The sequence below is a fragment of the Panulirus ornatus genome, chromosome 37 (genome assembly GCF_036320965.1).
Source record: "Panulirus ornatus isolate Po-2019 chromosome 37, ASM3632096v1, whole genome shotgun sequence".
Lineage (NCBI taxonomy): Eukaryota > Metazoa > Arthropoda > Malacostraca > Decapoda > Palinuridae > Panulirus > Panulirus ornatus.
This window is the reverse complement of record NC_092260.1, coordinates 7,571,603-7,586,476: the sequence shown is the minus strand read 5'-3', so window position 1 is coordinate 7,586,476 and position 14,874 is coordinate 7,571,603. Positions and strand designations below refer to the sequence as shown.

Here is a 14,874-nt window from a genome sequence, read left to right as displayed (position 1 = left end):
ATGCCATCAACACTGAACTATTCTGTTATCCGGTATTTGGTGACTGGCGCATTCCCGCCACGCTGATGTACACGGTATAAGGTCAAGGCTTCCAAGTTAGCAGTAGGGTTAGGTTTGTGGTTTGCATGATTGTAAAAAAAAAAAAAAAGAAAAACGTGTCGGTCGGTCGATACTTGAATATTTCACCATAGTAATGGGCTGCGTCACACCACAGTGCGTGTGGCGTAGGTTAGAGGCGTAGCACTGCTGCCGCCAGTACCTACGCAGAGTCTCCTGTCCCGATTCACTCAGCAAAGATCAGTCCCAACCCAGATACGCTTATCACATTCCAGATGTAAGGTATTAGTTTGCCAGACATAAGATACTAGGTGGGCAGACGTAAGGTACCGGTGGCCAGACGTAAGGTACAAGGTAGCCAGACGTAAGGTATAGGTTTGTTTGACGTAAGGTACAAGGTTGCCAGACGTAAGATACTTGGTGGGCAGATGTAAGATACAGTGTGGCTAGACGTAAGGTACATGGTAGCTAGGCGTAAGGTACAGGGTGGCTTGACGTAAGGTCTAAGGTAGCTAAAATCTCAGCAAATATATTGATCAAGTGTATAGGAAGTTTGACAATAAGTAGGTACGTACCTTAACTATTTCCTTCAAATCATTCTCTACATCCAGCTAAAGTTTTTGGAGGTCTAGTATATAATCTATAAAAAAAAGTATTGAATAAATAAAACTTACCATTAAAAACTGTAATGGAAACGTAGAACTAGGTAGAGAAAGGATAGGCTACGTGACGTAACTGGGTTACCAGACTTAAGGTACTAGGTGGCCATGCGTAAAGTACTAGGTGGCCAGACGTAAGGTACTAGGTGGCCATGCGTAAGATACTAGGTGTTCAGACGTAAGGTACTAGATGGCCATGCGTAAGATACTAGGTGGCCAGACGTAAGGTACTAGGTGGCCATGCGTAAATTGTTAGGCGGCCTGACGTAAGGTACTCGGTGGTCAGACAACGTACGACGTGACCAGACGTAAGGTACTCGGTGGTCAGACAACTTACGACGTGACCAGAAGTAAGGTAATAGATAGCCACGCGTAAGGTACTAACTAGGTGGCCGGACGTAAGGTACTTGGTGGCCACTCGTAAGGTACTTTGTGACCAGACGTAAGATTTTAGGTAACCAATCGTTAGGCACTCGGTGGCCAGACGTAAGGCACAAGGTGGCCTGACGTAACGTGCAACGTGAAAGACGTAAGGTATTAGGTGTCCAGATGTAAGGTATTCGGTAGCCAAACGTATGGTGCAATGTGAACAGTCGTACGGTACTACTTGACCAGACTTAACTTAGTATGTGACTTGACGTAAGGTACTACGTGACCAGACTTCAGGTGGTAAGTGGTTAGACGTAAGGTACCACGTGACCAGACATAAGGTACAAAGTAGCCATACGTATGATACTACGTGACCAGATGTAAGGTACTAGGTGGCCTAGGTGGCTAGATGTAAGGTACTGCGTGAATAGACGTAAAGTACTAGGCGGCTAAACCTAAGATACTACGTGGCTAGACATAAGGTATTAGGTAGTTAGACATAAGGTACAGAGTGGCTAGACGTAAGGTACTAAGTTACCTTAGTACCTGGCCACCTAGTACCTAGACGTAAGGTACCAAGTGGCCAGACGGAAGGTACTACGTGACCAAACGTAAGGTACTAGGCAGCCAGATGTTAAGTACTAGTTGACCAAACGTAAGGTACTAGGTGGCTAGACGTAAGACAATATGGGACAAGACATAAGGTACTAGGTGGCTAGACGTAAGGTACTACGTGACCAGACGTAAGGTACAAAGTAGCCAGACGTAAGATTCTAGGCGGCCAGACTTAAGGTACAAGGTAGCTAGACGTAAGTTACAAGTTTTGCCAGATGTAAGGTACATCCTTACTTAACAATTTAGTAACTTCCATCAAATTTACTGTAGAAAATGAAAATAATGGTATGTTACCATTTTTAGATTGCATGATCCATAGGCAAGGAAACAAGTTTAAGTTTAGCATATATATATATATATATATATATATATATATATATATATATATATATATATATATATATATATATATATATATGCGGGAAATGGCGAATAGTATGAAAGAAAAGATATATATATATATATATATATATATATATATATATATATATATATATATATATATATATATATATATATATATATATATATATATATATGAACTGGGTATTTTCACGACTCACGTTATGAAAAAATAAATCATATCTTGGAGGCAATAAGGCAAATTCTGGAGTGATTTTTATGTGGTTGCAGCCTGTCTGACGGCCTACCACCTGACGGAGGAGCAAGCGGCGTGTCTGGTGGGGTGCCACTATCAGGCCATCACCGCCGCCACCCAGCCAGGGCACACCGGGGTCCAGGACACTTCCAGGTCCCCTCTAGCCATGTTCCAGCACGTCATGTTCGGCCTGGTGGGTCATGTGGGGCGCTTGGTCCGCGTCACCTGGGCCTGGACCACCGGCGACCAGCGAGACCCACTCCAGCAGGAGACCCACGAAAAAATACAAGGTGGGTGTTGACGCTCCGCCATGCCGCAGCTTCTGCAGCCCGTCATCTCTGACATGTTCTGTGATACGGGGAACTGATATCAGATATGTTTCGAGTTTTGTTATTTTTTCAATTGTTCATTGTAAAAGTAGTTGCTCTGGTTAGAAACAAATATCTTTGATACAATCTGAATAGCATTTCACGTATGAGGAAAGGTATTTAATTGTATTATATAATGAACATTTTGTTTGTTATATTCAACCAAAACATGATGCATATTCATGAGCCTTAAAAAGATTCTTTTTCCTTGATAAAAAAAAAAGCTCAAAATTCTCGGCCATACAGCGTGGCAATGTGTTTCTGGTATATATGTAATATGAATGGTGTTGGTATTGCATGTGGCGTGAGCAGTGCACGGCAGCGAACACAAGTACCGCGGGAACCCTGTCTACTACTCCCAGCTCCTGGGTCACTACACCATCAGCAGCAGGTAAGTCTTGCCTCTCATGACTAGCCTAAGACACAGTAGAGCAGAGTGTGTTTAACAGACGAACCTATTGTGTTTGGGTTGGGGGGTGGGGGGTGGGGGGAACAGAACTGAACAAAATGACTGAAGTAATGTTAAGTGAGAGAGAGAGAGAGAGAGAGAGAGAGAGAGAGAGAGAGAGAGAGAGAGAGAGAGAGAGAGAGAGAGAGAGAGAGCTGCGACAGGACCTCAAGTTAACCAACCTTTGCCTCCAGCGATGACGCGCCCTTAGTGGACCCCAACGCTGGCCACCACCACGACCATGACTGTCACCACCGCCATGTCCAACAGCCACAGCAGCATCATCAGCAGACCCAGCAGCAGCGTCCTCAGCAGACCCAACAACAGCAGCAGCAGCAGCAGCAGAACCAGCTGCAACAACAGCAACAACAGCAGCAACAGCAACAGCAGCAGCAATTGGATCTGCTGGAATGCATCTCCCGCAAGTCTGGTCTGCCGCGTTGGTTCATCGCCGTCACCATCTTCACGTCTGCGCTGGTGATCCTGTGGCTCTGCTTCACCCTCACAGCCCCACCAGATGACATCAAGGTCGTCAAGACTAAGGTTAGCGTCCCTGTTCTTGTTACCTATTTATTCATAAGGGAAGGGAGCTTCACACTTGCAAGGTCCAGCCTTTACCTGTTTTATATTTTCCTTTCACTTTTTCTTTCAGTTTTCCAGTGTTGTCATATTCAGTTCATCTTCGCTTACCTTGATTCAAGAGTTTACATTTATGTTTCTAAATTGCTTACTCACTCTCCTTTCTTGTCCATACTTGCGGTTATACTTTCCTATGTTCTGGATTCTCGAGCCAGTACTGCCCCGGCCCGCCCAGTAGAAGCCTTCACAGTACCATCTCTTAATGTTTTACCGTCTCACATACGAGGTTGTCCGGCAAAGCTCACTTAACAGACGGGTGTTATGAGACTACCTACCCCAAGGCCACACTCCCCTCTGGCTGTTACCAAAGCTTGTGTGCCAACGGTATCAACTTACGTAATTATAGGAAGGTTCGCTTACGTAATCATACATAAGACAAAATGTTTTTGTGACAGCGTGTGAAGAGTATATGGGTAGGGGTAGGTAGAGGCAAGCACAGTACGTACAGTGGTTACAATATATACCACATAACTGATTACGTTATCTCTGAATTTCCCATATTTCATGCAACTTGCCTACAGTTATCTTAGGAAGCTAAATTGTCACCAAGCTTCATAAGTCCCTCTCTAGCAAAGAAAAAACTCACCAGAATCTCGTGAGTGAAGGATCCCATCCTCCAACACACTTGCAGATGAGCATCACGGCTGCGGCCCGTGTTAGGCTACACTCTCCATCTCTACACTTCCTTTGATGTCTGGCTCGGTTAAATCACTCAGCAACTTGCCCTGGTGTTCCACGGGAGATGCTTGACGACTACCTCTTGTTTGCTGGGCTCTGTGCTTCATAGTATCACTTTTATTATTAACAGTGTGTTAGCTGGTTGATCTGCCTGCCGTACTCCGTCCGTCCGTCTGTTACGTCGGTCTTCATCCTGAACTGAAGGTTCCTGGTCAGTCAGGTGTTCGCTGCGCCCTTTGGTCGGTCTCATTGCTGCAACCGTGGCTGCCAGCATTGCTATGGTTCTTACAGTTATGAAAGACTGGAGGATGAGCATGTTAAGTGTTGGACAATAAGGAATTAATGTTCAACTTGAGCAGAGAACCAGGTGACTTGGCTAGTCTATAAAGTTCCAGTTTAGGGGCACCACAGAAATTATATGAATCTGAGTCATGTCTGTGGACTCCTTATACTTAGTAGTAGTGATTTTAATCTAAAAAGCGAGATTTGCAGCTTTATTTCCTTTCCTTCGATAATAAGTATGATAGTAGGGAGGGCTATGATGATCTGGGGAGAATGTAGGGTGAAAGTAACTGTTACGCTTCTGCTAATCAATAGAAATGAAAACCTCACTTAACTTCACCCAGCAGCCTAAATTTACTTTATTTAGGTTATTTGGAAAATATGTTAGGGTGTTGTTTGCATTCATTTGTTTTTGGATTTTCAGCCGAGACTGTCTTAGCTGTATTTTACTTTCTTACTACTTTCAGTCAATATGGCGGAAGGAAGAGGAAAATGTTGTTGATATATTATGAAATAGAAAATTGAAGTAAGTAAATTTCGGCTCTTAAATGTGAAGTAAGGTTAGGCTTAGAAAAATACTTCTGTTGCCTTTCCATAGTTGTGCACTTACTTTTGCCCTCCAGATTTTCTAGATCACAGCTGTCCATGCTCATTAATCTGGTACTTAGACAAAAATAGGGGTCCAGATCACGTTCCCCCAAGTCAAAAATGCTTCTGCAAAGTATGAAGAGTCCATTGATTATGTGTTCCTCGAAATATCTGTGTTAATCCTACGCTGTAACTTTACCCAGTCATGTGATCTAGAAGAGCCATGTGACCTGTTCGATAGTCCCCTTCCTCCCTTACTTGTCACCCTCTGGTGTGATTCTTGATAAAATGCCTTTATGTCAAAAATAACTCATACAATACAGGCAGCTTGGTGTGGTCACACTACTACAGTATACGGTACATTGAATGAAAGTTTTTAACCTCTTTCAACTTTCCCACTTGCCTTTACAGTAGTATCATTCGTTCTCTCTATCCCTGGATGAAGGCGTTGATCTGTACTTTAACTATTATATAGTTTTTAAGATCGTTATGATTGTCACTTTAGAGTCAACGCTGCTGTTCCCACAAGTACTTTAAATGTATCATCGTTTGTATTTTTGTCATCCTCGTAAACAGGTATAATTTTGACGGGCAAGACAGGCAGGCAGGAGACGTTCATGAAACAGCTGAGTGAAATGGGAGAGGAATCAGGTCATGTACGTGGCATGTCTGACAGACTCAGTGAGGGAGAGCATAGGCGTTTCGTATTCATGAGATGATTGATTCATTTGTGCTGGTATCCCCGGTAAATTTACTTCATACCCCATGGTCATCAAGTGAGCGGTAGCGCAGAAGAAATACAGAGGTTACAAAGGGTCTTCGTCAAGCCCTGTGGGCAGATTCTCGTTACATCAATAGTTGGTTCATTACATAACATAGTCTTACATGCGGTGAGTTTTACCGACTAGATGCAGAGTGGATACAATATTAGAATTTCAATCAGGTATATTAACTTTAAGAGCAATGTGTTGTGACATTCTTGCAGGGTTTGTTTAGACCTATGCCAGAAAAGCTCTATTTTTTCCCCATTCTAGGTCATGGCGACTGAGATGTCATGATAGTAATGCGACAGTTGAAGTAATAAATAAACAGTTGCAGCTCTGTTGCGTTAAGATGATGCTGTCTCTTGTATGTTAAGGTTCAGTAGATGGATGATGATGCTCTCTATCGTGTGTTAAGGTTAAGTAGATGGATGATGATGCTCTCTATCGTGTGTTAAGATTCAGTAGATGGATGATGATGCTCTCTATCGTGTGTTAAGGTTCAGCAGATGGATGATGATGCTGTCTGTCGTGTGTTAAGGTTAAGTAGATGGATGATGATGCTCTCTATCGTGTGTTAAGGTTAAGTAGATGGATGATGATGTTCTCTATCATGTGTTAAGGTTAAGTAGATGGGTGATGATGCTCTCTATCGTGTGTTAAGGTTCAGTAGATGGATGATGATGCTCTATCGTGTGTTAAGGTTAAGTAGATGGATGATGATGCTCTCTATCGTGTGTTAAGGTTAAGTAGATGGGTGATGATGCTCTCTATCGTGTGTTAAGGTTCAGTAGATGGATGATTATGCTCTCTATCGTGTGTTAAGGTTAAGTAAATGGATGATGATGCTCTCTATCGTGTGTTAAGGTTAAGTAGATGGATGATGATGCTATCTATCCTGTGTTGTGGTTCAGTAGGTGGATGATGATGCTATCTATCGTGTGTTGTGGTTCAGTAGGTGGATGATGATACTGTCTATCGTGTGCTGTGGATCAGTAGGCAGGATGGATGATGCTATACATCCAGAGTACTAAGTGTCTGGTTGTTCCCCAGCCTCCTGAGTTGGAGATGGAGGAGGACGAGGACGAGTACGACGAGGACGACCTTTCTTGCTCCGAGAAGAAGAAGCTGCTAGCCCAGGCTGATGACGTCATCAAGATCAGGATCGAGAATGTGTAGGACGATCGAGGAAGCTGCCCCCTCCACCCTCACGATCAGGAGGACGATCGAGGAAGCTGCCCCTCCACCCTCACGATCAGGAGGACGATCGAGGAAGCTGCCCCTCCACCCTCACGATCAGGAGGACGATCGAGGAAGCTGCCCCTCCACCCTCACGATCACGAGGACGATCGAGGAAGCTGCCCCTCCACCCTCACGATCAGGAGGACGATCGAGGAAGCTGCCCCTCCACCCTCACGATCACGAGGACAATATAAGTACTTTTCACCATTGATTTCGAGCTGCAGAATTAAGAGCACCGAATCCTACATATTTGGTGCACGATTGGATACTTTGAGTAAGTTAACTGAAACCTCTTAATATGGCAGAGAATTCAAACGTTAGCGTAGCTCTGGGGGACTGAAAATGGGATTTGATTTTTAGATGTTGAATTGTAAATTATCTAGTAGGAGAGGAATATCTTAACTGTTTAGATTTTCTAAATAAGGAAAAAAAGAAAATGTGTAGTTATTGGGACGGCAACGAGTCCATCAGTTATCGTAATTAGAACGTAGTTAGAATTTTTTCATTGATTAATTTTTTCGTCATTAATGAAGCTTCTGTTTGTGATGCATTACCTCCGGGCCACGTACTGTCCAGACACACGTCAGGTACTGACAAGACACACGTCAGTGCTGTGAGGAGCCGTGTGACCCCCTGCAGGGAGACGGGAGACCCCCCTCCTGCAGGGGAATTGGAAAGGTATATTCTCGACGATCCTGAGGCAAATGGGGACTGACATATATATATAAATATATATATTTTATTTTTTCTTTTGGTTTCGTCTAATTAAAACATTTTGCTGTTATTTACCAATACCGTTAGTGTAAGGATAGTCACATTGCATTACCTGCTAAAGTAAAGGTTAGAGTGTGTTGGATGGAGGGAGGTGTGTGTGTGAGTGTGTGTGTCTGTGTGTGTGTGTGTGTGTGTGTGTGTGTGCTGGTTGGGTGGAGTGTGGTGGTAGTGTGGTACCGACAGTGCTGGGACCCGGCCACCACACGGGCGGGGCTGCGGCCCCCTGGATCATACCTGATCACCTGTTACGCGATTCCATCCTGACTCATGCGAGGCTGGCCAGTGTGTGGCGGGCTTGGCTACACCACATGTGACACCTGGCTGGGTGGCAAGCGTGGCCACACCACTCGTGACACTTGGCTGGGTGGCAAGCGTGGCCACACCACCCGTGACACCTGGCTGGGTGGCAGGCGTGGCCACACCACTCGTGACACTTGGCTGGGTGGCAGGCGTGAACACACCACCCGTGACACCTGGCTGGGTGGCAAGCGTGGCCACACCACCCGTGACACTTGGCTGGGTGGCAAGCGTGGCCACACCACTCGTGACACTTGGCTGGGTGGCAGGCGTGGACACACCACCCGTGACACCTGGCTGGGTGGCAAGCGTGGCCACACCACCCATGACACCTGGCTGGGTGGCAGGCGTGGACACCACCCATGACACCTGGCTGGGTGGCAGGAGTGGACACACCACCCGTGACACCTGGCTGGGTGGCAAGCGTGGCCACACCACCCATGACACCTGGTTGGGTGGCAGGCGTGGACACACCACCCGTGACACCTGGCTGGGTGGCAGGCGTGGACACCACCCATGACACCTGGCTGGGTGGCAGGAGTGGACACACCACCCGTGACACCTGGCTGGGTGGCAGGCGTGGACACACCACCCGTGACACCTGGCTGGGTGGCAGCAGGTGGCCAGCTTTGCTGTGTGTACAGTACAGCTGTTCTTGTAGTTATCTGTGTAAGTTGGCTTATTATAGATTTTGATGGCATACTGCTGATGGTATACTGCTGATGGTATACTGCTGATGGTGTACTGCTGATGGTGTACTGCTGATGGTATACTGCTGATGGTATACTGCTGATGGTATACTGCTGATGGTATACTGCTGATGGTGTACTGCTGATGGTGTACTGCTGATGGTATACTGCTGATGGCGTACTGCTGATGGCATACTGCTGATGGCATACTGCTGATGGTATACTGCTGATGGTATACTGCTGATGGTGTACTGCTGATGGTGTACTGCTGATGGTATACTGCTGATGGTGTACTGCTGATGGCGTACGCTGCTGGTGTACTGCTGATGGTATACTGCTGATGGTATACTGCTGATGGTATACTGCTGATGGTGTACTGCTGATGGTATACTGCTGATGGTATACTGCTGATGGTGTACTGCTGATGGTGTACTGCTGATGGTATACTGCTGATGGCGTACTGCTGATGGCATACTGCTGATGGCATACTGCTGATGGTATACTGCTGATGGTATACTGCTGATGGTGTACTGCTGATGGTGTACTGCTGATGGTATACTGCTGATGGTATACTGCTGATGGTATACTGCTGATGGTATACTGCTGATGGTATGCTGCTGATGGCGTACGCTGCTGGTGTACTGCTGACGGTGTACTGCTGATGGTATACTGCTGATGGTATACTGCTGATGGTGTACTGCTGATGGTATACTGCTGATGGTATACTGCTGATGGTATACTGCTGATGGTGTACTGCTGATGGTATACTGCTGATGGTATGCTGCTGATGGCGTACGCTGCTGGTGTACTGCTGATGGTATACTGCTGATGGTATACTGCTGATGGTATACTGCTGATGGTGTACTGCTGATGGTATACTGCTGATGGTATACTGCTGATGGTATACTGCTGATGGTATACTGCTGATGGTATACTGCTGATGGCGTACGCTGCTGGTGTACTGCTGATGGTATACTGCTGATGGTATACTGCTGATGGTATACTGCTGATGGTTTACTGTTAATGGTATACTGCTGATGGTGTACTGCTGATGGTATACTGCTGATGGTATACTGCTGATGGTGTACTGCTGATGGTATACTGCTGATGGTGTACTGCTGATGGTATACTGCTGATGGTATACTGCTGATGGCGTACTGCTGATGGCGTACTGCTGATGGTATACTGCTGATGGTATACTGCTGATGGCGTACTGCTGATGGCGTACTGCTGATGGTATACTGCTGATGGCGTACTGCTGATGGCATACTGCTGATGGTATACTGCCGATGGCGTACGCTGCTGGTGTACTGCTGATGGTTTACTGCTGATGGTATACTGCTGATGGCGTTCGATGCTGGTGTACTGCTGATGGTATACTGCAGATGGTATACTGCTGATGGTATACTGCTGATGGTATACTGCTGATGGTGTACTGCTGATGGTATACTGCTGATGGTTTACTGTTAATGGTATACTGCTGATGGTGTACTGCTGATGGTATACTGCTGCTGGTGTACTGCTGATGGTATACTGCTAATGGTTTACTGTTAATGGTATACTGCTGATGGCGTACTGCTGATGGTGTACTGCTGATGGTATACTGCTGCTGGTGTACTGCTGATGGTATACCGCTGATGGTTTACTGTTAATGGTATACTGCTGATGATGTACTGCTGATGGTATACTGCTGATGGTGTACTGCTGATGGTATACTGCTGATGGCGTACTGCTGATGGCATACTGCTGATGGTATACTTCTGATGGTATACTGCTGATGGCGTACTGCTGATGGTATACTGCTGATGGTATACTGCTGATATTGTACTGCTGCTGGTGTACTGCTGATGGTATACTGCTGATGGTTTACTGCTGATGGCATACTGCTGATGGTATACTGCTAATGGTTTACTGTTAATGGTATACTGCTGATGGTATACTGTTGCTGGCGTACGCTGATGGTGTACTGCTGATGGTATACTGCTGATGGTCTACTGCTGATGGTTTACTGCTGATGGCGTACTGCTCATGTCATACTGCAGAAGCATCGTATATTTTGAATCATAAGGTCAATTATTCATTGTGGTCAACGTGCATGGCATGGGATGTGGAACTCATCTTTTATGACTTCAATGTTGGTGTCAGAGGACTCGGGTCGTTGCCACTTGGAGGTGTCCATCCTGGCCTGAGTGGTGGTGAGGGAGGCCGCCCGTGCTGGCCACTCACTCACCTGGGGCTCCCGGCACCGCGCTACCCCCGTAGTGATCTGACTTCACACAAGGTTTAATTTGATTTGATGAGGCAATAATTGTTCTTATATTTTATATATACATATATTTTCATGTCATACATGGTAACATTCTTAAGCAGGGTTTAGGTGTTCTTAGATATTATGTCTGTTAGGTGAAGGGTGAGTGGCACTGTCGGGGGGCGGCGCACTGGCCCTGCCCCCAGCAGGTGCCACCCTCCCACCCACCAGCGCAGGCTAAGGTCAAACGCATTCCCTTCTTGGCCACGACTCAGCACTAGAGTCCAACGCTGGGGACGTCCACCAACCACCTCCCCCCCCTGGCTCTCTCTCTCTCTCTCTCTGTCCCAAGATGGCTTAGAGACAGAGCTGACGGCGTCCTGTGGGCGGGTGCATGCCTCTCCCTCATGCAGCCCTCAGCACCCCACCAGCAGAAGGAATCAACGTACAATCCTTTCTCTCGCTACACAGGGCGACATTATACTGTAAGACTGGGGATATGGATGTTCAGAGACCAAGTGGACTGACCACAGGGCCCTTAATGAAACAGTATGTTGGTATACCCTCGTTAGCATCCCGTACAAATGGTACCCCGCTTCCCAGTCTGTATGTAGGCTGTAGATAACTCTGTACTAATTTATACCGTGTTCTAATTATAAGACTAATCTTCCAGCTTATCAGTAATTCATGATGATTTTTTCCTCCCTCGAAATGACATTCATTATCTTAGATAACGATTACGTTCTACTGTCCAGCTTCCTCTTGGAATATTTCTGGCCTTCCCGTTGATGTGATAAAAGGCTTTCATTTAATCTGTCTTGTAATGTTGAGTGGTTAGTGTACCGGTTTGTTTGCATAACTTTCAAAGGTAAAACTTAATAATATTCTGAATGTTTTTGCACCTCCCCTTGGGCAGCTGAACGGGTCTCTCTCTCTCTGTCTCTCTTTCTTTCATAGGCACAAAATAGAGATGCGATAGACCTGAGATATAGATAATGTGTTTCATGTAGATGTGACGTTTTTGAAGTACTGCTTTCTGCCTTACTGACCCAATTGGCAGCCAGGGACCACAGAGTGCAGACCAACCTGATGTGTTACATGACACTAGGTGTCCTCGAGCAGGGGTCTTGGATGGTGCCGGGTGAGCCTGGCGCTCACTTGGCTCACCAGGTGGGACAGTGGAGCCCACTCCATCACTCTAAGTCAGAGGGAGGGGCCAGGAGCTCTCTATATCTTACTTTGTGAGATACTGAAGCTCACTGTATCACACCAGGGCAGATAGTTAAGCCTGGAGCTCTCTCTATCACACTGGGTGAGGCAGTGGAGCCTAGCCATTACTCCCGTCACACCAGGTCAGAGGGAGGGGCCTGGCGCGCTTTCCATTACGCTATGTGGGAAAGTGGGGGTCAGGTACTCCCTCCATCGAACTGGGTGGGAGGGGTGGGCCTGGAACTCCCTCCACAACACTATAAGGAGGACGAAAACTACCCATTCCTAATGACATGCAAGTCATGTCACTGACCAAGTTTTTCATGTAACAACACCCAGGTGTTGCGACCAGCGCCTGTATACCTATATACCTGTATACCCAAGTGTTGGTGTGTAGCGAGCGTGTGTCTCTGCTTCCTGTGCAAGAGACAAAAAACCTGTCATTGGCAAGATATGTATTTTCATCCAAGTACTCACAATTACTCTATTTGATATGTTTTTTCTAAGAAAGATGTCCTGTTTCAAACTGACAAGTATGTCAGATACACAATACACCTAACCATTTTAGAGTCTGAAAATAGGGTTAACCTGAGTTATATGATAAGAGTTCAGCTGCCTTGTTCTGACGCACTGTAAGTGTTCTGTTGTCTAGACTAACTGCTACTGGCCTGAACTCCTTATATAGATCCAACCTCTGTGTACAGTCATGCATACATACGGTAGCTTCTGTATATGTTTGGTTGAATAAACACAAACAGTAAAGATACGAGTCTCAGTTTCCCCTTCAAGAAATAAAGATGATCGGCTTGTTTAGCCAGCCAGTAGCCTAAGGTGTTGGTACTGTAACGTTTCTGTGTCAACAACAATGGTAAGTCAGTCACGTACGTGAGCCGGGCGCTCTGACATTCAAGTTTTATTTTAATATTACCATCATAACGTCTGTCTGTGAGTAGTGAACGCATTCACCCCTGACTGCTGTAGAGCACTGGGAGGCTGACCTGATCTCATCTCGCAACTTATTCCTCGTGTGTGTGAAGAATTCTACGAGTTTCTGTTTTGTTTTATAAATGTTAGCTGAGCCAAACACATTCTTTCCTGGTCGAGAAAGATTTCTCCCACCAACTGGACACAGTTACTGTGATGTAACGTCTCAAAGATGAACTTATTAGTTCTGTCTCTTCCTTACAAGACCATTGACATTGTAAGGCACTAGAAAAAAAAGAACAGGAACTTATTCACTTTTGGTGAAGCGAGTTTTGTCGTCCACCACCTGACGCCTAGGAAATAATGATCAGAGATCCCAGATTAATTTCCTAGATAACATCATCAGTAACGTTAGATCATCAGTTATTTATGTTAATTCATGATTCTCTACAGGTAAGGTTAACTGTAATGGTTGTATAAAAACACTGAGGTAAGTTATTAACACTACTATTATCATGATATCATTAACAGCTTGACCTCTGTACACACTGAGTTATGGTGTGGCATAACGACAGTGACGTGTTGTAAAACTATAACCCACAACTATGTGGTTTTGGTGGCAATATTACGCACCAGCTGTGCTCTGTGGTGATGACATGACGAACCCACCTGTATTCTTGATGGGGACAAGACGCTGTTTTGTGCTGGTGATATACCTAACGGGTCTGTGTGGTAAAGGAATGATACATCAATCGTGTTATTGGACCACATGACATGACAAACCAAATGGGCTGTGTGCTAGTGATATGAAACACCATTTGGGTTGTGTGGCAGCGATATGACTCACTAACTGGGTTGTGTGGAGGTGACATGCGCCACTTAGGTTGTTTGTAACATGACACATTAGTTGGGTTATGTGGTGCTGACATGACAGCTTTTGGGTTGTGTGGAGGTAACATGACGCACTAGTTGTGTGGTGTAGTCGTGACATGACATTGTAGTCTGGGTTGTGCGGTGGTAGTAAGACACATTAGTTGGGATGTAGTACTGACGTGTCATACCAGTTTGGTCGCGTGGTGGCGACATAATATACCAGCTAGCTTGTGTGGTGGCACAAGAAACGAACGCCAGCTAGGCTGTGTTGTGATGACAACACACTCATTAAAGTTTGTGGTAGTGTGTCCTGTAGTGGTGATATGACCCAACATTTGGACAAATGTGATGGTGACATGACACAACCATCTTATAGGTGTGGGGGTAACATGAAACACTAAGTACGTTATAGCCATGGACAAATTTAGATGATGTCTTAGACGTTGACTGTTTGCGTAAGCATTGACCCATATTGCCAGACCATAACAGAGCAGCAGACATTAAAATGCTCGTAAAACATCAAATGCATGACTAGCCAAAGGCGTCATATGGAGAG

At 45.6% G+C, this 14,874-nt stretch overlaps 1 protein-coding gene across 1 annotated transcript in view; it reads left to right on the top strand.

Moving 5' to 3' along the window:
- The window catches only part of LOC139760481 (uncharacterized), a 60,084-nt gene extending 46,801 nt beyond the window's left edge, over window positions 1–13,283 (top strand). The window contains exons 4-7 of the mRNA XM_071683764.1: window positions 2,334–2,588; window positions 2,979–3,057; window positions 3,309–3,657; window positions 7,116–13,283. Of these exons, the coding sequence (XP_071539865.1) occupies window positions 2,334–2,588; window positions 2,979–3,057; window positions 3,309–3,657; window positions 7,116–7,241 (809 nt within the window). The 3' untranslated portion in view covers window positions 7,242–13,283. The remainder of the gene's footprint in view (window positions 1–2,333; window positions 2,589–2,978; window positions 3,058–3,308; window positions 3,658–7,115) is intronic.
- Window positions 13,284–14,874: the final 1,591 nt, after the last annotated feature.